Source organism: Gymnogyps californianus, chromosome Z (genome assembly GCF_018139145.2).
Source record: "Gymnogyps californianus isolate 813 chromosome Z, ASM1813914v2, whole genome shotgun sequence".
In the NCBI taxonomy this organism is placed as follows: Eukaryota; Metazoa; Chordata; class Aves; order Accipitriformes; family Cathartidae; genus Gymnogyps; species Gymnogyps californianus.
Genome location: NC_059500.1, coordinates 45,164,266 through 45,190,961, shown reverse-complemented (window position 1 = coordinate 45,190,961; position 26,696 = coordinate 45,164,266). Strand labels below are relative to the sequence as shown.

The window sequence follows — 26,696 nt, the reverse complement described above, 5'->3', positions numbered from 1 at the left end:
CCAAGGCAAACAGACAGTCACAGAATTCTAAGCCTTGAAGTTAGAAATCTCTGGTAAATATGCATAGGGTCACAGAGGCAATTTTTCTGACTTGGGAAAATGGAGGGCCTCCTAGCTCTGCAGAATCCCATAAAAAATGTGATACTCTTACATACTTGTGCACTTTCCTGGTTTCTAGGCCTGAGACTTGCAGGAAAAATACTGCCTTTCTAAGACAGCTTATATATGGAAGTTAATAAGCATGAGAAGAGCATGTAGACAAGGGACCTTAGTAGGGAATTCTGCCCATTTCCCATTCCTCTGCGGCTCCTTATCTTTGAGACAAACTTTGTCTGTTGACAGACCTCTTGAACAATCACTCTGCTCTTTGAGATTTACCTTGGAAAAAGCCAGCGAAGTTAATGGCTTTCAGTTGAAACCGTTCCGTCTTCGTCCTCTGCTCTGCCATTGTAAGAGAGGTTGAAATTACTCTCCAGGGCTACTAGTAGACCAACTTGAATTTTTACAATGAGATTTACTGTCATCCTCAGTTTTGGTTATGGTCATAAAATCTCTGCAAGGGGAAAATAATACACATCTCAACTTTTTTTTCCAGTTTTCCCCTCAAAGTGATAAAGATATCCAACTCTAAGAGAGTCTCGAGAGCAGTGATCTCAGAAGACTTCTCTTCTACATCACAAATCAGGAAGCTGTGCTTAAATGTTTTCTTGTAATAGCTGAAACTATTTTGTACTACCAAGTAGGAACTACCAGCCCAAACACTGCAGATAACAGGGGCATTATTCCAAACACTGGTTACAGAGCAGCTGCTGTTCCGTAGCACAGCAGCAGCCTTCTGCAGCAAGCAGAGTGCCCTATACTTCTACAGAGTGTGCTATACTGAAGAACTGTGCAATTCCATTTACCTGAAGCTTTTGGGTCTCAGGAGACATCTCTCTGACAAATGAGGAAAAAGATGAGCTCTAGAAGACACATCAGACAAAGACTTTCTAACGATTTCTGTGGTGTATTTCACATAGAGCCATACATTCCAATTTTAGCTGTTTTCTTCAGATTAAGCGGTTTAGAGGCCCATACATATATGCCCCAATATACTGTTGCCTTAGAATATCACTAGAACATGGCAGAAACTGCGTTTAAGAAAAGTTGAATTACTTAGAACACTTATCTAAAGCAACTTTGAATTTTACAGCCGAGGATGTTCTATCCTTAAGAAAAACATACCATGCTTGTATGAATCCATGTATTTTCCACCTCCCAGGAACACTGCCTTAAAAAAAATTGTTTGCCCTTAGTTTACTATGACAAAGCAAGTAATCATCGTCCTATACCTACTAACAGTGTTTTGAAGCCATCAGGTACCCTGTGTTCCTCTCGGAGTGAGCAGGAAGTCTAAAATAACAAGCTTTATTCTCTTTCCTCTGATTTCTTTCTCTTCCCACGCTACCCAGGCTTGCATGACCTTCTAATTCCTTCTCTGCAAAGCAATGCAACGTTTCCTTCTCTCTTACCCGCCTAGGTCAGTGCCACATCCTCTGAATACAAGAGCTTCATCAACATCCAATAGACATGAAATCTATTTATTGCACCTATACTGTCTTCGAAACACAGTTTGGGCATGCCGAAGTACAGAAATATTTAATCTTGAGCTTCAATGACCTACAAATTTGCAAACCTGAATGCAAATCAAGGTCTGGTCTTCAGGTCCTCCCTGTGCTTCTACACGGTGACAGCCAATAGCTAGCAGCAAGCCCTCAAAACCTGAGTGTTCAGTTAGAAGATACTTGGGCCTGTGAGAAGCATGGCAAATCCCCAGGCAGGCAAGGGCACGAGGAGATCGGGTCTGTTGGATATGGGCCACAGCCTCACACAGCGGCCTGAAACATATGTCTTTCAAGCAGACACCTTTGCATACCGCAGAGGTTATTTCACTCTTAGCAGAGTACATTCTACAAACACGCAAAAATCAAGAATTTTAAATCAGCACAGCTCATAACAAGCAGGACTAACTTCTCTGCACCGTCACCTAGCAGTAAGAAACCACCACCCAGCAGGCAGTCACCCCTGCCTCCCAGGCTGCTCTGTCACCACAGCCCCCTCGTGGGGTCTGACAGCCCCTAGAAAGTTGCCCAGTGCTTATCTGCCGTATACTTAGCATCGCTTGACGCATAAGAAATTGTAAGCAGACAAGAGCCAAGGGATCCAGCCCGGCCGCTCATGAAGAGCACGTTCAGAGGCCGAAGTCAGCGCCCCGATTCTCCGAAACGGGGCAGTGTGCCGGCGCTGAGGCACTCCCCACCACTCCCGGGGCGGATCTGGAAACCTCACGGTAAGCAGCCGCTCCGCCCGCGGGAAACCCAGCCCGGCCCGCTGCCCGAGGCCGCCGGGCCGCCTCACACAGCCACGGCCACGCCCCCGGGCGGGGCGGGGCGGCCACTCTGCACACGGCTCCTTCCCTCTCTCGCGGGGCAGACGTAGCTCTGTGACGTCGCCCGGAACGGCGTCCTCCACCGCCCCCGCGGCCGGCGGCGGCACAACGGGCAGGCGGCGTGCGCGCTCCCGCCTCGCCTCGCGCGCGCCTTCCCCCCGCCCCCCGCAGCTCCTCACCGCCCCTGGGCGGCCGCGCGCATGCCCCGGCGGCCAGCGGCGGCTGGGAGGAAGCGGAGGCGGAGCCGGAGCCGGCGGGCGGGCACGGCTCCCTCCTCCTCCTCTTCCTCCTCCTCCTCTTCTTCTTCCCCCTCCCCGCCTCCCTGCCTCCTGCGCTTTCCCGCCGCCCGCCCCCCGCGCACGGCGCGTCTCGCCTCGCGCCGCCGCCGGTGCCGACACGGCCGCCGCTGCTGCTGCGGGAACAAAGGAGGGAAGCGGCGGCGGCGCCGCCGCCAGCTCCGCGCCGCGCGACCCCCCGCTCTCCGCTCTCCCGGCAGCCGTCCGGAGCCACCCGCGGCGCCTTCTCTGACAACCGCCGCGGGGTTTCTGGCCCCCGCCGGGAACAGGTAGGTGGGGGGCGGCGGGCTGGGCTGGGCTGGGCTCGGTTCCCCAGGGCCCTCACGGTGGCAGGGGGTCCCCGGGCCTCCCCGCGGGCGACCCCTCCGCCTCTCCTGGCGGCCTCCTCCCGCCCGGCCCCTGGCTCGGGGGGAGGCCGCGGGCCGGGCCGGTGCGGGGCAGCGCCGGCGGCGAGACAATAAGGTTTCTCTGCCCGGCGGCGGCGGGGCCGTGGGGGCCGGCAGCGGCGTGGGGCCTGGCGGCGGCCGGGCCGCCCGTGACTCAGGGGTTTGCGGGAAGCGGCCCGGCCCCGCAGTCCTGGCAGGGCACCCCCGCCCGCAGTCGCTGCTCCTCGGCCCGGCAGCCTTCGGGTCTTTTGTGTTGCGGTGTCCTCGGCGGAGCAGGCGGGGCGGGAGGGCGGCTGGGCAATTAAGGCGTGCGGCGCTGCGGGCGCTTGGCAGCGGCTCCCCTTTTGTCTGACTCACCCAGCCGGGCTTCACCCTCCTCGGGAAGCGCCCGGTGTCGGTCCGCCTTCTCCGTACCGACCCCTCCGCCCCGCTTCCCCCGAGCGCGGCCGTGCCGGGGCGAGCGCCCCGAGCAGCCTCAGTGAACCCCCCTTTTGTTTTGTTTCTGTTTCTCCTGTTTAATTGTGGTCCCTCTTCGGGAGGAGGATGTTGAGGTAAGTAGGTCAGCAAGCCCATCGCTGACGCCGTTGCCGGGTTTTACGGTTGATTTCGGTAGACGTCGGGGTCTTCCGTTTCCGTCGTTACGCTGAAATGTGGGGTCGAGCGGCGGGGCCTGCGGGAGGGAGCCGGGGTGCGCCCGCCGTTGTTGGGACGGTCCGGCCATCGCCTGGGCGGCGGAAGGGCGGCGGAGGTGCGAGGCCTGGGGTCGCGGACGGGCTGTACGCTCCACCCCCGAGTTTCGCCGGTAGCGGCGAGGATGAGCGGCGCGAGTTGCCGTTGGAGTTAGCGCGCTGAATGAAAGGGCTCCTTTTTGTCTCGGCAGGTCCCAGGGCTAAGCCGGAGCATCCCTGAGGTTAAGACCTGCTCCGGTTGGTGGTAGAACGAGACCTTTTTGCATTATCTCTTCCCCCCCCCCCAAAGAGGAATAGTTGGGTTTAACCGCCCACCCCCGAGGTTGTGGGGTGCGTTTGTGAAACGGTGGCCGCCCGCTCGGCCCTGATCACGCCCCGCCGTTCCACCGTGCGCGCTGCGGGCTGGCGGCGAAAATGGCTGTTGGAGATGACGGGCTGGTGATGCTGCATTTTCTGGGTTGAACTTCAGCATCCGCGCTCCCCGCTCCCCCCTGGAAGGAGAGGGCAGCCGGATTTCGCCGCCGCCGCCTCCTCCCGCCGCGGGCGTGCGGCGGGCCGCCGGGGCTCGGTGGGTCGCGGAGGAGCCGGCAGCCTGCGGGAGATATAAATAGGCGCTGATTTCAGCGGGCCGGTGGAGGCGGCGGAGCGCCCCGGCCCCCGCGCCCGTCACGTCGCAGCCGTCTGACGGGCGGAAGCGCAGGCGCTCGCCCATGTGACCCGCCGCGGCGGGCGGGCCTGCTCGGCTGCGGGGGGCTGCTCCTCCGGGGAGGCAGGACCGAGCTGGTAAAGGAGGCTTTAGCTGCCTGCCGGTACGCCGAGGGGGAAGGCTGCAGCGGCAGGGTCAGCCGGGGTGAGTGCACGGCAGCTGGTTTCCTACTGGCGGTAGGCGCTTTTAGGAGAAGCACAGGTGACACCCGGGGCGCCTTCCAGAGCCTGGAAAAGCACGACTTCTTTAAGCGTTGGCTCGCAACGGCTTGACCTTTCAATTAGGGGCATGCATTTCAAGTAGTGGAAGAACGTGTTGACAAAGGAGCTGCGGAGACTCTGGTTTGTAGTAGATTAATACCGGCATTAGCACCTAAAGCTAGATTTAGTAAGTGGTGAAACGTGTTCCCGGCGCGCTAGTTTGGAAGCGGAGCGAGTCAATTGAGGGTGGTGGCGGCAGTGTGTTTGATAGCACTTTGAGCTTACCAGCTTAATAAAAGGGTAGAAGTAGAGTCATTATTTGTATTATAGAGACGTAGGCCTACAATATAGACAAAAAGACTTTTTTAGCGTTCTCTAGCTGGGTCATGGCTTCTGACTCCCTTGACTGGTGTGTGTGGCTGTAAAACTATGTCAGAATAAGAGTGAAGCTGTTTTGTAGTCCTGAAAGGAAACTATTTATACCTGGAAGGTATTATAAAAGCGTAAATAATACAACTACTTATACCTGGAAAATGAGGTCCCAGCAGGCAAGCAGATGAATTTTGCTTGTTTACTTTCTCCTGCTCTTGGTTTAGTTTGATCCCAGAAGTTTAGTTTTAACTAGACAAAGGCAGCTGTCAGTTGCAGTTGTCATCCTAGTGGAATATAAGTTTACTACTTGCAATGTGGGATTCCTTAATTAAAAGAAGTATTTCTCTATACTCTGTAACGAACTCTCTTTCAGCATCTTTGACTTCTCACAAGCATCAGCAGTCAAATATCTCTTACTGTGACTCTTCCTGAACAGGAAGACAGCAAGCTAGAGATTACACTAAAACGTCTCCAGGTGCCATGTACAGTGCTTCTACTAAATTTAAATTTGGGGAGGACAAGTGCAATACTGTTACGTGTCCTCAATTTGTAGCAGATTGCTTGATTACTGTGTTCCAGTTTTATTGCCCTTGGGAATCAAGGATTTGGTTGCTGTTCAGTTTTTCTACTAACCTTGCTTTGCAGAGGTTAACCAGCAGTGAAGGTGAAGTATTTTTATTCCTAACTTCTGCAGTTCATGCCAGAGAGTTAGCATTGTCTGCCTTTGGGAGGCTCAGAAGTCTTGCTGTAACTTTATTAAGACAAAGAATTTAACTGGCATCTTTTTTTTTTTTTTAAATGTGTAGGCTGTGTAATGGAACATATTCAACAGTTTAAAGTTGTTAATTTTACTTCTCTTGGAAGAGTAAGACCTGGTCTAAACTTATTTCAGAAATGCTCTTTAGATTCTCTGTTGAAGGGCCCGTTGTACACATGTTGTTGCCAGTTAGTACTCAGTATCGGGTTTCATACACAATTTAAGCAGTGTTCACGGCCTTGTTTTGGAAACCCCTTTTAAAGATAGGAATACAGACTTTAAATGGCTGCTGCCAATACTTCAGGGATTTTTATTGCTCTATTTGACAAATGTATTGTGAGAGTAGGAACTGCTAACAGTGGAAGTAGCATCAAAATGATGCAAGATCAACATTACTGAGAAAGTGGGGCTCTTCTGCTGGAGTCAGGGAAAAAATAAGCTATGTTATTTGCCAGAACTGTTTAGTAGATATGAACTTGGTCTTGCCCATTCTGCATATCTCTGTTAGTGCTCAGAGGTTGGTAATAAAGGGGTTTTTTGGCTGTCAAATTGAATTTGGTCATAACCCGCATGTGCAACTCGGTGCCCAACAAGTACATCATTTCTCAATATTAGTATGATGACACTTTTTCTTCTCTTAAAGGTTCATAACAATATTACTTAGCAATACAATTGCAGTATTGAATGGTTTATTAACATCCATATAACCCTCTTTAAGAATGCTGATACCACTTTTGGGGGGCAGGGTGAGCAGACATACTTCAATTCTATAACCCTGTAATTGATTTTGGTGACGTGCCAGCTCCTAATGCAGTTCTTGGTTTTATTTACAGCATCAAGATGACTCAGGAGACAAACCAGACCCCAGGGCCCATGCTGTGTAGTACAGGATGTGGATTTTATGGAAATCCTAGGACAAATGGGATGTGTTCTGTTTGCTACAAAGAGCATCTTCAGCGACAGCAGAATAGTGGTAGAATCAGCCCAATGGGTAAGGGTGTGTGGGTTTTTTTTACTTCTTCTAAAATAAAACATATAGAAGATGACAAGGAATGCCAGAACGCTTTTCAGGAGAACTTCTGAAAGCTATGTACTAAAACAATGAATCAAAGAGAATAGTACTTCAAATCACAGTAAAGATAAAAATACATTTCTGTGTAATGTGTTCTGGTCCGCTTGGCATTCAGCCGTAACTTGCTTTCCCACTTAGCCTCCTCTGTTGGCATATTCTTCTACAGTCTCTGTATTTTGGTTGTTAACAGTATAGCCTGTCTCTAAGTAAGAAGTAATATGCAGTAGCAGTAAAGATCGTATGCAGACAGTTCATAGCTGTATATCAGACTATTTGACTAACATGTATTCTACAATTTGTTCATAACTAACTTATTCAATTCTTGTTATATAGGAACAGGCAGTGGTTCAAACAGTCCTACCTCAGACTCTGCATCTGTACAGAGAGCAGACACTAGCTTAAACAACTGTGAAGGTGCTGCCGGCAGCACATCTGAAAAATCAAGGTAAGATGAAGGTGTATTACTTTGGGGTTAGAATGAGCTGTGAGTGTGCAGCAAGTTGAAGGCCTGCAGCAATCCTGCCCCTATTGCAGTGAGGTTCTGCAGAGGAAAAAGGGATGGTCTACCTGACAGTGCTTTATGAAGCTGTGTAAATGAGAACTGATTAAAATATTTGGTGGTGGACTGCTACATTTAAAATGATGTTTTTGATTTATCTGGAGAAATATTTGCTACAGATTTGCCTGTTTTCTTCCAGGGAAACTAAAATAGAGTAAAAAATATGTTTGAAGATAGTAGAAGCAGAGGTCAGGGTCCTGGTTTCGGCTAGGACAGAGTTAATTTTCTTCCTAGTAGCTGGTATAGTGCAGTGTTTTGGATTTAGTAGGAAAATAATGTTGATAGCACACTGATGTTTTTAGTTGTTGCCAAGTAGTGTTTATACTAAGTCAAGGATTTTTCAGCTTCTCATGCCCAGCCAGCAAGAAGGCTGGAGGGGCACAAGAAGTTGGGGGGGGGGGACGCAGGCAGGACAGCTGACCCAAACTGGCCAAAGGAATACTCCATACTATATGATGTCATGCCCAGTATATAAACTGGGGGGAGTTGTCTGGGCGGGACAGATCGTGGCTTGGGAACTAACTGGGCATTGGTCGGCAGGTGGTGAGCAATGGCATTGTGCATCATTTGTTTTGTATAGTCTAATTCTTTCAGTATTACTATTGTCATATTATTATCATTATTTTTCCTTCCTTTCTGTCCCATTAAACTGTCTTTATCTCAACCCACGAAGTTTTTTTCCGATTCTCTCCCCCATCCCACTGGGTGGGGGGAGTGAGCAAGTGGCTGCGTGGTGCTTAGTTGCTGGCTGGGGTTAAACCACGAGAGTCAGGAACGTGTATCAGTAGTAATTGAACAGGTAGTTTATTAATGGGTCTGGACAGTGTAAGCTTTTATTATGAATGCAAAACTAATGTAAATTATGTGTTTCACTGTACTTAAACAGAAACGTGCCTGTTGCCGCTTTGCCTGTAACACAGCAAATGACAGAAATGAGCATTTCCAGAGAAGAAAAAATAACACCAAAAACAGAGACTGAGCCAGGTATGTTTGCAGAGTAACACTGGGTACAACTGGTGACTTAACGGAAGCTGACGGTTTGTTTACTTTCTAAGTAGGTGTCTCCTGTTGTGGTGATGGTCTTGAGGAACTGTTAAGATGATTGTTAAGGATGCTTTTTGAGTACTCTCTTGTCAGAATCAAGAAAAAGAACTAGTGCCACAATAGAGTTTTAAGATGCATGTTCAATGTTAGTTAAAAAAATTGACACCTGTAAGGGTGGTTTTGGCTCCCAAACCTTCATTTTTAAAAGTAGGGCACTCTAGAATTGCATTTGGGCAAGGTACTCAGTTTTGAAGTCAAAATGTTGAGATTTCTGTGTATTATCTAGCAGTACAATTCCTGCTGACTCATGGCAGTCTAAGTGGCTTGTTGCATTTGGAGAATGGAGTTCTTAAATTCCATTCTACAGAGGAGTGAGGCTGTGGGGGAAGGGAATATGTGGTTTAAAAATACTAACAAAAAGCGTTTAGGGTTCTTGAACTAATTGAGTAATCAGCAGATATAACCAAAGCATTGTTCTGGTGATGTAGGATACTTGCAGCCTTAATTGCTGGATGTGAATTGTCAGTTTAAAAGTTTTATTCTTGTACTGGAAGGTTGTAGCTGTAGTAGTTAAACTTTAAAGTGTAAACTTATTTCTTGGAGGGAGGCAGGGAGGGGCAGCTTTCTTACCTACAACTAGTGAGTGATTGAATTCATATCAGTTTGTTCAAATGGATATCTTAACACACTTATTCTGTACTTACACATATTCACACTTTTTAAATTGAATTTAACAGTTCTGAAACAGTCCTAAAACACTAAAAGCTGATGTTTATTAGGAAGTCTGTTCACTCGAGCTGAAGAGAAAATTAATTTTTTCAGTTTTGAAGTCAGTGAGATGAAAATTGGAGCAGATGCTACTCAGCACTGTATAAAAGTGATTTTTATCTACCTTTGCCAGCAAAGACTGCTCTAACACCTGATATTTAATTGCTTAGTATTTGTACAAAGGATTTTACCATTTGCAATAAGTCATCCTAAGTCAAGATTCTGTGACATGAACTACAGTACAGTTATACAATATATTGTTTTTTTCATTATGTATAGACTGAGAGGAGATTTTTGCAAGTATTAACTTCCTGTAACTGATGTCATCTGAAGAGGCTTTCTGTATGTAACTGAGAAATAGTTTAGACTTTGCTACAGTATCTATAAATCCGTCTTGCCTTGTTATGAATTCCTGCCTGAAATGTGGCAAGCAGGAAAGAGGAATATATAAAACGGTAGCAGTGGTGAAGTAACAGGTGACTTGACACTTACTAGAACTACCAGTAGGAATATGTCATTTTGCCAGAGGTAAAGGACAATCTTCAGTTATTGTTGACATATTACCTGTTTTTAAGGTACTGTGGATCAACTGTATGATAGGTAGTGTCACGTGGCACTCTGATTAGAATAGGGGAAAAAATTCCAAAAGCAGCTCAAGATACTTAAGTATTGTTGCAGATAATCTCACAGGTTCAAACCAGTAAAAGCTCTCACAAGTGTGTGAGATGGCTGGAAAAACTACCAGAGAACTTAAATGTGTCTGTGTCTTGCTTTCGGCTGGCATAGAGTTAATGCTCTTCTTAGTAGCTGGTACAGTGCTGTGTTTTGGATTTAGTGTGAGAATAATGTTGATAACACGCTGATGTTTTAGGATAAGTGCTACTTAGCAACAACTAAGTTAAGGATTTTGCAGTTTCCTATGCTCTGCCAGCAAGCAGGTGTGCAAGAAGCTGGGAGGGAGCATAGCCAGGACAGCTGACCCGAACTAGCCAAAGGGGTATTCCATACCATAGAAGGTCATGCCCAGTATATAAACAGGGGGGAGTTGGCTGGGAGGGGCAGATCACCGTGTGGGCATCGGTCAGCGGGTGGTGAGCAGTTGCATTGTGCATCACTTGTCTTTTCTTGGGTTTTATTTCTCTTTTTTTGTTATATTAGTTTTCATTACAATTATTATTATTATTGTTAGTATTATATTTTGTTTTACTTTAGTTATTAAACTGTTCTTATCTCAACCCATGAGTTTTACCTTTTTCCAATCCTCCGCCCCATCCCTGGGGGAGGGGGAAGTGGCTGCATGGTGCTTAGTTGCTGGCTGGGGTTAAATCACGACAGTCTGGAAAAAACTTGTGGAACAAAACTGCCTTCCTGAGTACATGCCTGTAAATTTGTGAGGCAGCCTCAGCTGCTCTGACGCCCGAGTTCCCTTTTAAGTGTTATGGTTTGGCACAGATGTAGACAGCATAGGATAGTATCCTTATATACTCCTCTTAGGGTTTGTTGCACATGTAAAATACACAAAATGTTGCCTGTATTCAGTGGTACATTGATCTCTGTCTTGCAGGGAAGAGAAGCTGGCCTAGACTTTTTATAAAAATCCCTGTCATGTCTGGACTAGTTGTATTTTCCTTTTTTCCAGCAGCATCCAATATGTGTTGGTCTCTCCTCTCAAGGAGAAACTGAAACAATGGTAAATAATTCACATTGCCTCATAACAACAAAGCCAATACTTTCTATGAGATATAATTCTCTAAGATAATGCCACGGTCATGGAGTGGCTAATGAAAACAGTCTAGTTGTAAGGACAGTCTGACCCTAGCAACTGAATTTCATAACTATCTATCAGATAGTAATAGATCATGAACAAACAATGTAGCCTTCAAGCAAAGTAGCAAGCAAAGCTTGCTTTCCTTTTAATGTCTTCAGCAGTTTTAATGTCTTCAGCAGTATGAAGTCACGTTCTCTTCTGCCAGATTTTCATTAGCAAATGAAATTTTGGTTATTTCCCTTACAAGCCAGAAAGTTAAAAATAGAATTACATCTGGTCAACTGATTTTTTTTTTAGCAGTCTGTAGCATAAAATTATACTGTTCGCTGTTGGAATTGAATGAACTGACTTGAGAAGGTGGTGAAGTTGAGAACAATGAAGCTTAACAGGCTTATTTTTCTTTTTTTTTGGTGGTTTTTTTTTTCCTTCGCACAGGTTGAGGTTGCAACCTGGATTCTGATTCAGAACAAATCCAATGCTAAGACAATTGTATCTTAACATTTGAAGGAAGAAAGGCATGATGGATCTAACTGACGTCGTTGGTTGTAATTCACATGTCGAACTTGCTATGTTTTCTTGTAACCTGTAATTTCTTAGTTCAAGTTGCTCATTTGTTGCAATTTTATAATTGAACAGTGGCATACGTTCAGTGCAGTTGTGTCTGAACTGCTCATTAAGTCAGAGGAATCTAAAGGCCTTTATGTCCAAACTCAAATTTGTAAGTGGGCGCTATTTACAAAATACTTCTTGTAGGATTTTGATAAGCTTTTACACTTCTTACTAAGGATTGAATTCTAATACAGTCTTGACCGAAGTCAGAGCTTGTCATAGTCTTGATGCTATCAGAGCAATATATCTACCAAGTTGGTGAGGCATAGTGGAGCCCTTCCTTAAGAAATAGGGGGATTTTTTAGCAGGTATTGAAATGGAAATAAAAGATCTGTACAAGAAAGAGAACCGAGTCACGTAGTAACCACTAAAAATAAACTGTTTTGAAAACAAATATGTTTAAACAGTCATATTGTTTCAAGATATAGCATATTGTTAGCATTTTCTTGTGCTTTTGTAGGTCATAACCTTGCTGAATGATGAGCCTCCAGTCAGGTCTGTCAGTGTTTCCAGATGTAATTAGTATCAGCATGTGTGTTTCAGAGGCTTGGGGTTGGTTTTTTGTTTCTTTTTGGGGGTTTTTTTAAACCCAGTAATAGCTCTGTTTTAGGGAGTAGTATGATTAGCTATCATTTTGTGAAGCCACAGCTGCAGAGTAGCACTGCTTATAAAGAAAGTGAACCAGAAATTGAACTGATTATAGTCTTGTGTAAATTACATACTTAAAAAATACCCAAATACTGTTAATTTACTGTATAATTCCATCCATGTTGTAGCTTACCCTTTCTGTTCCTGAATTAATTGGCTTCAGAAGACAGCAGGCAATGGTGGTTGGCTCACTTGTCTCTTGGCTTTCTACCAAGCCAGTATCATAGAGTTATTTTACAGCTGTCCTGCATTCAGGTTGAGAGCCTGTTATGGGTTACCTTTGCTTATTGTAGATAGAAGCAGTGTGTTTTATCTGTGATGTGTACAGTGTGTTGTAGGTAATATTGTGAGTAAGATGCCAAGCAGACAGCTAGCTTATGAGATCTGGTAGGGTCAAGATGGTAACTATGATATTCCTTAGATGTTGTTGTAATGAGTGCCTTGCTAATTCTGATTTGTTTTCACAATGGCTATAGTATTTTAACCATGTTGCTATCTGTAGACAGTTGCTTTGTGGCTGTTGGTAAAATTTTCTGATTTAACAACTCAGTCTTGTGGTGAAAATAATTAGCTTGTCTTCATGTTTCCCATGTCTGCTGTAGCTTCAGTAGATGCCCCTGATTGAAACAATTCTGAAGTGGAACCAGTAGTCTCTTCTAAGCCCTGAAGCTGTCCACATTGAAAAATAAGACCGGAGACCCAACTGTTAGTCCTGTGCTTGTTGGTGATAGGATGCTATTATTATTTTATTTTAACAGCGGTATACCACAGACATCAAGTCTTCGTGGTGACCAAATTAAACAATATTTCTGTGTGATACTGAAACTGGGATATCTTTACATTGTATTAATGTACCAGTAAAGATATTCAATGCACCTGTTGGAGTTGGGCATGTGGGAGATGAGTTGTATGCTGCAGAACATTTCTATTCCCTTTCTTTGGCATGAAATTAAACATGATGGAAGCTTATTCTGCAGCCTTTCATCATGGGCACCTGGGTTGACATAGCAATTGTAGTTCCTGAAGAGTAAAGTATTTACGCTCAGGAAGGTTGATAAAGCATAATAAGTACTGGCCATCTTTTCAGACTGAAATTTTATATGCAAGTCCATTGTGTTAAGATGCAATATAAGGACTGCACAATCTCTAGTACAGCTTTCTGCTCCGGTACTGCAGAAGTGCAGTCTCATGTCTTTCTGATGACTTTTGACTTTACCTTTTTTCTCTCGTTTTAATTTTTCCAGTTCTTCCATGGTGGGATTTAGGTGTTAGCTTTATCAAGTCAGAATGCTTAAAATCAAATTTTTTTTATGCTTTCAAGACTTTGTTCCACTGGTAAGCTTATCACTTACTAGTACCGTAAAAGTCATGCAGTTTAAGCTGTAGGGATCTTATTTTGGTTAATTTTTGTTTAGTCAGAGAAAACTAAAAACTAATTGGTGTTACTTTGGTAGCCCTTTCTGGTCGCTTTTGATATGGGGAGGGTTAAAAAGTAATATTGCTTTCTTTTCATCATGTTTTGTTCAACTGAAACATTGGATTCATTCCTTTCCAGTGTGAAATCTCAGTGGGAAAATACCTACAGTAGGCATGCTCTTTTGCAGCAGCCATACTGATTTATATAAGGAAAACTACTGTCAGTTTTGAAAATCCTGTTCTTAGAGTGGTTTTTAATTTTGAGTGGCAGTCCCACATAGTCACTGTGGCTTAATACTTTGGGGTCTGGGAAGAGCTTTGTCCTCCAGTTTGTAGGACCTTTCTGCATACAGGTTGAGTAGCTGTCATGCTGTGGCACGTGGCTAACGTCTCTCATCAGTGGCCTTGCTGTTCCCACATGCCTTTTGTAAAGATGCATCTTATCTTCAGACTACATGTGAAAAATTTTCCCAAATTCATGATGCAATGCATGTATTTGTGTGGGTTTTTCTCAGGCACCTCTCCAATACTAGGATTATGTTAGTCTTTATCACGGATCTGCTAGAATAATAGTGTTCCTTGTGCATGATGGTAATACGTCTTACAGTGCCTACAGATAATGATTTAAGACCAAAATAGTAGTTAATAAAGTCCTGCTCAGTTCTGAAAATCTGTTACTCCTAAGTGTTCCAGCCTTGTAGTAGGAGAACTGGTCTGGTAGAATTCAAGTGAAGTAAAGCTGATTGGGTAACCTCTTGAGCCAAAGGTTGGGAAGGGAAATGAGCAAGGTGGTGGAGGGGGTACATGCCAACAGGAACTCTGTTAAAGTGATAAAACCTGTTTTAGTGGTGAGGGGTTTGCTTCATCTGAACACTGTTACTGAGGAAGCATGTCTACAGATACCAGTAACTACTATTTTCGAACTTTCAGTGTTTTTTCAGTTGCTTATTCCATGGTGATCATACAGCAATCATTTAGAGCACTTCAGCTGATGATTAACACTGTGTGATTTCTGGCCTAAAATGAATTTAATATATTGAGGACTGGAATTGTACTTGCCTGGTTGGATTTGGCTTCTGTGCTAAAGGAAGCCCTTTGTGACAAGCGGTTGTCAGGATAGTATCTGACGAATTTATATTGGCTCCTGATGTCATGACAGAACAACTACAATTTACAGTATTTTTCATCTGAGGCACAGGTTGATGAAAAAGGATTTTTATTCTGAGCTTTAAGTGAGGGGCAGGGTAGGCAGCTCTGCCTCTGTCCTATGTATGTGCTCAGAAGCACATTTATGAAGGTTTAACGTGATAAAAACCGATCATCAGACTTAACTCTGCTGGTGTAAAAGAATAGGAGAATCCTTTATTCATGGAGAGTAATAAATTGAACGTTTTAATTTGGATTTAGGGGGCTATGTCGTATCTTGTCTTGGGACCTTTTAGTGCCCATTACTGCATGTTGTGTACTGCTTTTCCTTCTTGGCACGTTTTAGTTGTGGGGGAAGAATCTTGTTCAGCAGCCCGGCACATCTCACCTAGGAGATGTGCCGCTACAGTTTCTTAGGATCATTTTCATCACTTTCCAGTTTCTGGGCTGCCAGTTGTCAGAGTTTCTTCAGGCAAAGGAGGAAGTATACCTGTAGTAGTTGGTAACATTTTCGCTTAGATGGATTTGTTCTCAGTGTCTTTGTTTTGTGGTAGAGTATTTTTGCTGTGGTGATTCCTGGGAAGCTGCTGTTTCCACTTTTGCTTTGTTGTTGGCCTATTAGGCAGTGATAAAGGTTGCTCCTCTTGTTTTCATTTTCTTTTAGTGCATGTTGTGAGTGACTTTAGGTCACTGTTGATTGCCCCTTCTGCATTTTCTTTTGCATCTGATTGAAACAGCATACATGCTCCTAGGGCTCATATTTATAAGTCAGTTCTGATGCAGATGAAGCTTCCCACTGGCTAGCTATACACCAAATTGCGAACTGTGAGCTTTTCTGCCTTTTTTTCATCTGCCGTGGCTTACAATTAGCATTTCATTTTTAAACAAATTAGCAATATAACAAATCTAAAAGGAGTTTGACCATGCTTTCTGGGAGGTGTTTGCTCATTTTAAGACCATAGCTGATGGCTGTTAGCCAAGGTGCATAGTATCCAGCAGGTTTACACTGTTTGTGATATCACTGTTCTTTAACCTGGTTTTTGGTCACAGGCTCTCAAATAGATTAACTGATATCAAACACTGCTTTCCTTGGGATTTAAAGAGAAGTTCAAATGATCATATCTGTTCATCTAGAAAATGTTAATCATCAAGATGAAGAAATTGTTTTCTCAAAATACCAAAAGCAGCAGCAGAAATTACTCCAGAAAGTACCAATAGCAGTACTGATTGTAGTGCTAGTGCTGTAATAGTTTTCTTATCCCTCAGACTTGGCAAAATAGCACTGAGACTGAACTTCCCAAACCTTTTAGAAAAAGATCTATGCAAGGTGACAAAAAATGAAGGTAGTAAATGGCCTTAGTTGTTCATTAGGACTGTTGCTATAATGTATAAGTAAAGTATAAGAATATATTAGCAACCATTGTTTTACTGCATGAAATATTTTGGTGATGAGCACTGAAGGTTCCTTGTTACCTCTGAGAGCTTGTCACTTTTAAATCTTGTTTGGATTATGAAGTCCTGACTGGGGGCTGTCATGTTGTACAGTGAATTGTGAGGCTTTCTAGGTGTTAGTGGTAACAGTGATCTGGTTTTTAGAATACCTATGAACATGGCAATGCAAATGCAATATTAAAAAACAAGTATGAAGAGTAAAGATAGAAAAACAGTCAATATAACTGTTTCTTCGTGTCTGGAAAAAATCCACAGGATACAACACTTACTGATCCAAAAGAATCTCAACTAACAAATCCTATTTGTGTGCATAAAGTTGATTACATATAAGTCCTTAAAGCTTTTATACTCCATTTATTCTGGAATGCATTTTGTAGTTTGTTCTATTTCAGAACAATAGATGTCATCATACAGCTGGGAGTGTTGAGGAGAACTGTACCAGGAGCAGATGTTAAAGTTGTATACAAACACACATCTCGGCTTTCCTCTGTTCCAGTTTGGATATAAAGAGGATATGAAAAAGTTTGTTTGATTGAAAAAAATACTTTTTTTAAACAAAATGAACAGGTTCACAAAAGGACAAATTTTTATCCTTCAGGGGACTTAAAAGGTGACTCAAGTTTGTCTGAAGGTCTTCATGACAGAGGCAATTGAAAAATGACTGATTTTGACTATATCTGCTTGAACACTAAAGCTGAATACAGTTCAAAAATACAGATATTCAATGTAAAGCTGCACTTTGTTCTTTAAATGACTGAAAGTGTCAAACGCGAGCGCTCTTTTGAACTGTGTGTTTTGCAGCTGTGTTCTGGATCTGTCACAGAATCAGTGGCTTGCTAGCTGCTGTATTGGTGAACTGTTTTAAGCATCTGACTTCACAAGTGTTGTGGCAGAGTAACCCAGTACTACAGTAGTAACACATTACTGAATTTCATATGTTTCTAAAATATGTTCCTATTATTTACATTCTCTGCAGGTATCCCCTCTGTTCAGCAACTTTAGCTGTGATAATATTGTTATTGTTTTAGATTAAATGTTATTTGATTGTATGATTTTTTTTTTTTAAATATTAAATGTGTACATGGAACTTCTGGAGTGCTTTCCAAGCCCTAACACCTGTATACACCTGTATAAGTGTAACGAATAAGTGCCTTACATTTTGTAGCTGGTGGAACTGTGGGAAAAATCTGATTGTCTTTTGTAGAGCCAAAAGGGAGAGTAGAATACTTAAAAAGTCTCTGTTCCTGATTTACATTTTCGTAGACTAGTACTTTAGACAAGAAACATCAGGGTCTTAGTAGGGGGAATTAATCCTTAAGAAATACATGCATGCTACTGAATAGCTAGTGAAGTTAGGAAAAGAAGTTTAACCTTTATTTCCTTTTCTTGCTTTAACAGTTGTTACTCAACCAAGCCCGTCAGTTTCTCAGCCTAGTACTTTGCAGAGTGAAGAGAGAGCTCCTGAACTGCCCAAACCAAAGAAGAACAGATGTTTCATGTGCAGAAAGAAGGTTGGCCTTACAGGTATGAGAACGCTTTGTCAGTTTTGAACAGATCTATATGATTAGTTACCTCTTGCTAGATTAAACTTTATGGAATATCTGTACCATTAAACTTACTTGCTTCTTCAGAATCCAAACAACTTAGTACAGCTGTTTATTTTTCTTCCTTTGTATGTCAGAGTAGATGTACGTACCTCCTTTGTAGTGACTAAGCCCTTAATTTACAACTTAATTAAATATGAAGCTCCTAGTGATGTTGCTTCTTTTTCTGTGTACAGGATTTGACTGCCGATGTGGAAACTTATTTTGTGGACTTCACCGTTATTCTGACAAGCATAACTGCCCGTATGATTACAAAGCAGAAGCTGCAGCAAAAATCAGGAAAGAGAATCCAGTTGTCGTGGCTGAAAAAATCCAGAGAATATAGATTAACCTGCTTGTGAAAAGACTGACAGACTTTTTGTTTTGTTTTTCATATATCCTAAGAAAACACAAAAGAGCAGGTGCATGACCATTTTCCTTTGTTCTCCAAAGTTTTACTTTTAGTCTTGTCTGTCTTAATGATATTTCAGAATGTTTGGGTGTTTGTTACAGGCAGAATTGGATAGATACAGCCCTTGAAAATATATATGTCCTCCCCAGAATATAATTGGATGATCAGAAACCTGCACAGGAATACACATGCACAGAGGACAGACTCTAGTTCACATGTGCCAAACAGATGTATGCTATCTGCATGTTTGCAGCAGATCTGCCTTTTGAGATGTGTTTGAGGTATATAATCTTTGGCTAGTGTTATGTGCCTGTTTTGGAGAAGGATACATAAAAAAGGTTGGCAGTCTACTTCTATAATTTAAAATCTCATTCTAATTTTAGTTTCCACACTCCACTGTTTTCCAGCAGAATGTAAGCTATGTAGAGGGGTCCACCGTCCCAGTAAGATTAGTATTGGTGCCATATTTAATAAAGTCACTTATCAATTGCACTGCGGGAAATGGAAAAAATCAGATATGTATGAGAAGAAAACTGTTTTGGAAAATATTACATTAACTTTAGAATTTTGAAAATAGGTTCCAAAAGGAGATGTCCTGCTAGGAACTTATGAACTGGCCTGCAACAGAGTTGTCCGCTTTTCCTTGCGTAGCTAAAAATGTTGTGTAGCACAATATTGTAAGATCGGTTTACAAAAAAAAAGTTACGTGTTTTTAGACATACCACAGCAGCTCTATGAAGCAACACATGTCTGAGTAAGTTGCTGAAGTATTAGAGCAGTTTATTATTCATATACTACTTATGTTCTGTGTGTTCTGAGTTCAAAAGAATATTAAGAGTTAATTTTTTCTAGTTTAAAATGTAACAGTTGCACCGTTCTGCATGGAAAACCATACCCAACGTGGCTGCTGTAGATTTAAGTGGTAGCTGGAATCACTCTTGGAGGGCTGCTTTATCATTTTTAATTGTACTTGGGTGTAGGACTGTAGTGTTCTTGGGTGTATTGCATGGGCTGCATTATCTACAGCATTGTACAGTAACAACTCTAGAAAAGGCAGTATACTTCACTGATGCTTGTCTGGTAATCTCACTTCTGTGTTATAATGGAAGGGGTTTTTGTGATGTATGAAACTTGTGTTTTTTATATAAACAAGTACGGTTTAGACTAGTGTTGTGGTAATGCCTGTCCTCATCTGTAAATAGTTATGTATGTACACAAGGCGCTACTCCTGAACTTCTGATTTTTATTGCAGTGTTCAGTCTTAGTATTTACTTCACTATTAAAAGCATCAGGTTTTTGCTTCTAACTTTGTTCTTCTGAGTTATTAGATATGCAAACATGTACAGATAGTTCATATTTATGTATTGCACATAATCATGCTGCCCAGCATCTATGCTATATTGTATTATGTAAATAATAAAATTCATGTACAGAAGGAAATACTTCCTTTTGTGATAGTTCATTGGTTTTAGTTATTGCTGTAATCAGAAGGTGACCTTGTGGAGGTTGAGGTACAAAGTTAGTACCAAGTTCTTACAGATGTCTTTATGCTTAAGCCTGCCTATGTCCTTATTTCTTATTTGGATATACCAACTCCTTTTAAGATAACTTGCGTGAGCAGCTGGAATGCAGATAACTACTTGATGGCCGACAAAAATGCCAGCAAACAACAGCGTGCTTAAAGGCAGCAAAGGAAAGCATTATCTATGAACTTCAAAGGTTTTTTCTTTTGCCTACAAAACTTTTTTCCAGTATATATAGAGCCAGTACACTGAGTACGCCATTCTGTCCTCATCTTCACCAGCAGACCTGGACAGAGTTATTGTCAGGGTCAGCATCCAAATACAGATGTTAAATATGCCAGATTTATCCTTCCCAGTGAGAAGAAGGACAGAGCACACAGCAGATGTTGCCTTGGAGGAAGACATCTTCACTGCTGGATAATGCATAAAAATTGCTTGTATCGGAAATGGATAATGTGCATCCCACCAGTCAGCTGATACTCATGTGATAAGTTGTTACTACAGCCACTGTATATACCTCCAATAAGGGAACACAGGCATGCTCTGGGACTTCATTTTCCAGGATGAACTTTATGACTTAATCATGGAACTGCTTTAAAGCACCAAAATTATCATTTTCTACCTTTTGTATTAAAGCAAAATCAGCTACTCCACTGCAGCATAAAATGCTTTTCTCTTTTTTTTTTTTTTTCTTTTTTCTTTTGAACCTGAGGACACTCTGTGACTGGATATTTCAGGAGAATGTGTCTATTTTTTGATACTGTTGTGGCTAGAGTGTTTTAGGACAGGTAATAGTACTGATACTGGTAGTTAATGATTATGATAGTCTCAATCTCACTGTCTGCTTTTGCATCTCAACAAAGGCTGTACTTGGGAAGACTTGTTAAAATAATTGATCTCAGTAGATCTGTGGAGGAAAGTATGGAATGAAAAATCCTTCATTGTGCTGTAAAATGATGAACTGTATCATATGTAAATTGCCCACAAGTGGAGTATGAGCCTGTACTCAAAAGTAACTCTGCAAGCTCCCCTGAGCTTTGTTCTTTTAATAATTTATGTAGTGTCTGTAATCATTCAGGAGCCCTAACTCTCTTGAGGCTCACTAAACACTCAAAGGAGGGGAAGGTGGTTTAAAAAGAACAGGTATTGGCAAAGGGGGGGGAGGGGGCAGTATTTAAACTTAGGTGCAAGCACTGTGGTACATCTTCCTTGGCAAAGAATAAGAGTGTAGGTGCAGAGTCTTTCACATGTCACTCCCTGCTGCTCTACTTGGAGACTGGTATATATTCCTGAAATAAATAGTTAACTCCCTCGGCACTTCCAGTCACAGTCAGTTTTAATACAGTGGTATTAAAATGCTTTGAGAAAAAGTCTTGTCTTCTATAATGTCTAAACAAGCCATTCATAAAGCTGCTGTCATTTGCTCCTTCAGTTTAAAGTGACAAACAGCTACGAATAGTATACCTATCTTCCAAGAAACAAACATGATCGCTTCACATGACACTGATCCTCATTTAATATTTGGCTGTTAGACTGAGATGTTCTTAACTTACATGTAAACACACTGTTCTGGGAAGAGTCTTCCTCTGTCCCAAACAAGTTTACCAGATGATGGGGACTTGTTTTAGTTCACGAACAAAAAGGAATGTACAAACAAATGAGTAAATGAAAGCAGCTAGGTGACTAAAAACTGTTTGGTAATCTTCAATCTGTGAAATACTTGCCTAGCTAGTGTTACGGCTGTGCAATATTATGTTCCACAGGATTCTGTGCAAACTTACTGACAGCTGTTACTGTTAAACCTGAAATTTGGAGTATAATGATGAGCTTCCTGTGGTGTTTCCAACCTGTTGCTGTAAGGCTGATGAGCTGCCAGATGACTTGGGTGGTTGTGGTGCATAAGGATGTCATGAGGTCGAGAAGCCCTGACTATCTTCCTGGTACTTAGCCCTTTGAAAAGGAGCTTCTGATAATCAGTTTTTCTGCCACATGTTTTGGAAGGTCATTATTCAGAAGTGTAAGGGCATGTCTTAGACGCTTGCTTGTATTGTCATGTCTCTCAGTCTCAGTCAATCAAAGGATACTTGATAAGGATTTGACTCATGTCTGGTGTCTATAGCGAGTCAAAATGCATGTCAGTTTCTCAGTGTTCCTAAGCAGCTCTACAGTATCACCTGATGCAAATGCTTGAAGGAGGAAATGCGCAGCAAATAAGGAAATTGGTTTGTTTCAGGTATCCAGGTGTGTTAAGCAGCAATGAATCAGTAAGAAAAGGAACTTTGCTCTCTGTATAGATGTGTGATTTTTATGGGGGTTTTTTATTAGTTTCTCAGCCAGCCAAACAATGAAAATGTATTTTCTCACAAATGACCTGTTACTGACTCCCTTGATCTTTTTTGTAATTGAACTTACCCAGGAAATTTGATGGACTGTGCTCTGATTCAGGAGACACAAAGGGCTCTGGCAGTACACCTGAAAGTACCTGGATGCCATTCGAATTAATAAACGACAAACCCAAACAGTTAACTGAGGGGAACAGTTAAAAAACCTGAGCTGGAAAAATAATGAGAGTGACTACCTGTGGAAATGTTAAAACAGTCCAGGAGCAAAGTTCTCCGTGAGTGCAGTGAGGATTAGTTATCACCACAGTGAGGTCAATATCTAACAGAAAAGAGTTTTAAATGCCATTTCACAGCCCTGAGTTACCCCTTAATCTGCTGTAAACACTTCAGCAGAATGTGCTTCAGCCTTTAACTTGCCCATTGTAGTAGTAATTTAGTGATGGCCAAAGAAGAAACAGGGTCGGGGGGGGGGGGGGGGTTGCTGGACTGAAGAAAATACGGAGACTGTTTCTGCTTGAAAGGGCACATCAGCACAATGAAACAGAACCAAGGACTGGATTTCTGACTCGTATAAAGAATTGAATTCAGCGGAAGAAGGAAGTCTTGGCATGTGGGATGCAAAATAGCAGAGTATCAGCAGCCTGTGATTTAAATGAATGAAAATAGAGGTGTAAAATTGTTAAAGATGGCAGTACTGAAATAAATGCAAGAATCAACACCTACAATGGCAACTCAAAACACTGTGGCTTGACTGCTTATTTGTGTAGATAGAAATCTCTACCATTTAAAAAAAAAGTGTTGATTATTGAAATGACTAGAGTCACAGCTTCCTCAAAAAGCTGTGTCTCACTCTTGCCTTTTGTACTAGATGGTAAGAGGTAGATGACAGATTTTTTTTTTTTTAATGCCAATTTCATTTCAGTGAGTATTTTTCTCCCGTAAGCTCGTGGCCAGTATTGTAGCAATGTTGGAAGTTGGGTTTCTCATGTGAATGTTAGTTTGGCTCAAGCCCCGTAAGTAAGATATCTCTGTCTTTACTAAACCCCCTTGTAGTCCTAGCTTTTTTCTCCCTGCATCTACAACCAGCTCACAGCATTTATTCCCAAGTAGCAATAAGCCTGGTTATCACAAACTGAGGTTTATTCATTATGGAGAGAAAATAAAAAATAACTAGGATAATTATATCTACTCTTGCACCTGAGTACAAGCATGCAGGGTAGACTATATTGTGTAATTAGTCCTGACCCAAGGCGGGTTAAGTCTTGCACTTAACTGATCATATGGGCACCTGGGAGGGTTGTAGGGTGAAGTGCCTCCCTGTCTGCATGCATTTCACAGTGAGGTTACCCATGGCCCGTGCCAAGAGAAGGCATTTCCAGAGCCCCCCTCTTCCTTCTGAGTACCCATCGGGATGCCTCTAATGCTAAATGACTACCATTGCAGCGTGATGCTATTTTTAATCCATACACAGGTGACAACATTTCTGAATTATGTTACTGTGACTGTGGAGCAAGTTCTTACTTTGTTCTGTTTGCCTTTTTAATTGTCGTGCATGTATTTTTTTTTTTAAATATGTATAGGGGGTTGTGTGTGTATCAAGAAATTTTATATATAAAATATAAAGTGCCTTCATCTTTTTCATTTTCCTTCTAGTTAACATTCTATATCTCAAAGGATTCAACTGAACACAAGCCTGATGTTTGCAATGTCATATACTGTAGTTATAAAGTGACCATCTCTGTATAAGACCAGCCCGAATATCAGCGTAAGATGACCTTGCCTAATGATAGACCAGGGCTGTGTTTGCTAAATGAACCACCAAGGCTGCATTGCTCTGTTTAAATCCAAGGAAAGAGTTAAGAGTCACTGACTGCGTAATAGCCAAATGTACTTACCTAATTGGACTCAAGACACCTTAGCTGCCCACCGCTTCACTTGCCTAGCTACTTCAACATGCGGCTGCATCTGAATTGGTTTTACTCTCCTCCATACTCACAGCCAGCCAGCCTCACGGTGATTTGGTTTGCTGTTAGAGAAAAATCAACAGTCTTAAAATGCTTTGTTTGAGGGTTTTGTTAGGTTTTTGAGGTTGTTTTGATAGGGCTCTGAGCACTGTTGATGGTAAGTCACTTTTAACCTGCTCTTCCTGGTTCATGTGTTTCCAGGTTCTTCCTAGAGCTCTTCCTGATGGTACAATAATGAAATCAATCTAAATGGAGGCAACATGACCTAAAGGACAAACTGAAGCCACGATTCAGTATGGGGCCCTGCTCACAGCAGAACTTTTCTTTCAGCTTCATTTTCCCACTGCAACCATAGCTATCTCAGTCCCTTTATCCAGTGTCTGAAAGGTGTCTGGATGTGTTTAGAGATGTGCATTTGGCTTTATTGGCTGATTTTATTTTCAGATTTTATTGACAGTAGTCTTGACATGTAGTTAATTTATTTTGTTTTCTGAAAGCATTTTGGCAGCGACGTTTATCAGTTTGTTGGTGTACTCTTTTGTGAGAGAGGTGTTAGAAGCACAAGGTGTTTGCCAAGCTACTGCATGGAAAACATGTAAGTGGAGAAATGCTCCCTACAGCTCAGACCTTTCATCTTCAGAGATATACAGTGCCCCTCTCTAATATTTTTGCCTGATTGGTGATTTTGCAATATAGCAAGACAGGATGAAGTCCCGCTATGAATCTTCACTTGTAATATCGCCGAGATTGTAGCACAGATTTGAGGAAAAGCAATTTAATTCACTGTTCCTCATTCATGTTTATCTACTCTTTACCATAGTGTACATTTATATTTATATTGTTTAAAACCCACCCAAGCCTGCCTTATTTGCTGATGAGCATTTTCCTTGAGTGGACAGCATTTTTACTGTAGATTTGGTTGAAGTTTACTTTAGTAAGTCAGCAAGAAGTTGGGCACATGATGAATATGCCCTGAGTTCCCAAGGGAGCCTGTGAAACAGTTTGTGCACAGGACCATTTGACTTTGATAATGCTTCTGGGAGACCAGGTCAGACTAGGTTTAAACAGGATTAGGCTAAAGTAGATTTTCCATAGTTGTATTTTAAGTAGCATGGGATTTATGAGGGGAAAGTAGGTTTATGACCCTGGAAAAATCTTGATCCCTTTCAGTCTGGTTACAGTCTTCAGAGTGAGACTCAGCTGGTTCCTTTGATTGCTATACTGGACTCATCTGATGGATAATATCCATACGGATTTGTGTATTTCTACTAGAAGCTCACCTGACAGACCTTGTAGAACCAAAAACTTGGATGTTTTGCTGCCAGTTCAGTCACCACGACAGCTCATGGCAAGTTCACCGAGTACTGGATTTAGTGCAAGGAGGAGGCAGGGACACGCAGGAGAGGTGAGACCACCACACACGGATTTGCACGGGCTGCTGAGGAATTGCAGTTTTGGTCTTGGTGCCGAGACAAATTGGCTGGTACCTTCAAGCATGTAGCAGTGATGCAAAGGTTGGCATTTGCCATCATGGCTTCAAGGTTTGCTAGCTGAGTCCGAGCCCTTAACCTGCAGGTGGCAGAAATGGGTTTACATTTGATTTAAGGTGATATTTTTGCTGATGTTAGTAGTTTAGTCTCTTACACATAAGCACCTGGCAATAAATAAAGGACCAACAGTGGGAATAGTTCACTGGCTCCTCAGCAAGATATTCTAAGCCAGAGTTTGGAAATCATATTATGTCAGGAAATGGCCTCGAGGTACAAGTTAATTTACTCAGTGTTTCACGTAAGCAGAGGTTGTTGTGTTTAACGGTTTGTCATCTGGTGAGGGTGAATCACAGGTCAGCACAGAGTCATTTCTCAGTGTCGACCAGCCTTCTGTAAATAGAGGCATTTAACACTCATCTGCAAATAGCTGCTGGAGACCAAAGGTTATATCAGTGAATAATAACATTAGGACTTTTACAGCCCTCTTCCTCTTTGTTTCCCAGAGCCCTTCACGATGGTGGGTAAGGGTTGCTGTCCCTAATGCACAGAGGCAAGGACGAAGCGCTGAAGGGGTCAGCGAGGACACAGCCCTGTGGTCCTGGCTCCAGCTCAGCCATATTACCAGGCTACTACCACCAGCTGCTTGACTCTCCTACAGCCCTGGTTTTTCACCCCCTCCACCCTAACATATGCAATTGCTCCCTGATTTGTTTTTGTCCAAGCAAGCCAAGTTAAAAAGCCAGATTTTAAAGAGCAATATCACAGGTCATAGAAAGAGTGGGTGAGTTACGCTGCCAGGAGCAGAGGTACAAGATCTGGGGATGCCCCAAATGCCAACCAAACCTATCTTTTAGCGAGAGGAGCACATCATCCGTGTTCTAAACTGCCTCTGGCTGCATAAAGCAGCAGTGATAGTGCCACGTTCCAGACCCAGCTGTCTTTGCTTCTTCAAGGGTGCCTCTGCCGCATCCCTGCTTCCCCCAAGATCTGGGCTGGCAACAGCTTCTCCCCCTCCTCGAGGGCAGCGAGGGCCAGGGGAGGTGCAGCAGCCCTTTGGTTGGAGCCT

The 26,696-nt window shown here is 42.8% G+C and overlaps 1 protein-coding gene across 1 annotated transcript; it reads left to right on the top strand.

Annotated features, from left to right (window-relative positions):
- Positions 1–2,869: 2,869 nt before the first annotated feature.
- Positions 2,870–19,753, top strand: ZFAND5 (zinc finger AN1-type containing 5). Its single transcript, XM_050913313.1, has 6 exons — positions 2,870–2,993; positions 6,668–6,825; positions 7,240–7,351; positions 8,352–8,449; positions 17,715–17,840; positions 18,097–19,753. Exons 2-6 carry the CDS (start codon positions 6,675–6,677, stop codon positions 18,243–18,245), a joined length of 636 nt encoding a protein of 211 aa, XP_050769270.1. The 5' UTR covers positions 2,870–2,993; positions 6,668–6,674; the 3' UTR covers positions 18,246–19,753.
- The last annotated feature ends 6,943 nt before the right edge of the window (positions 19,754–26,696 follow it).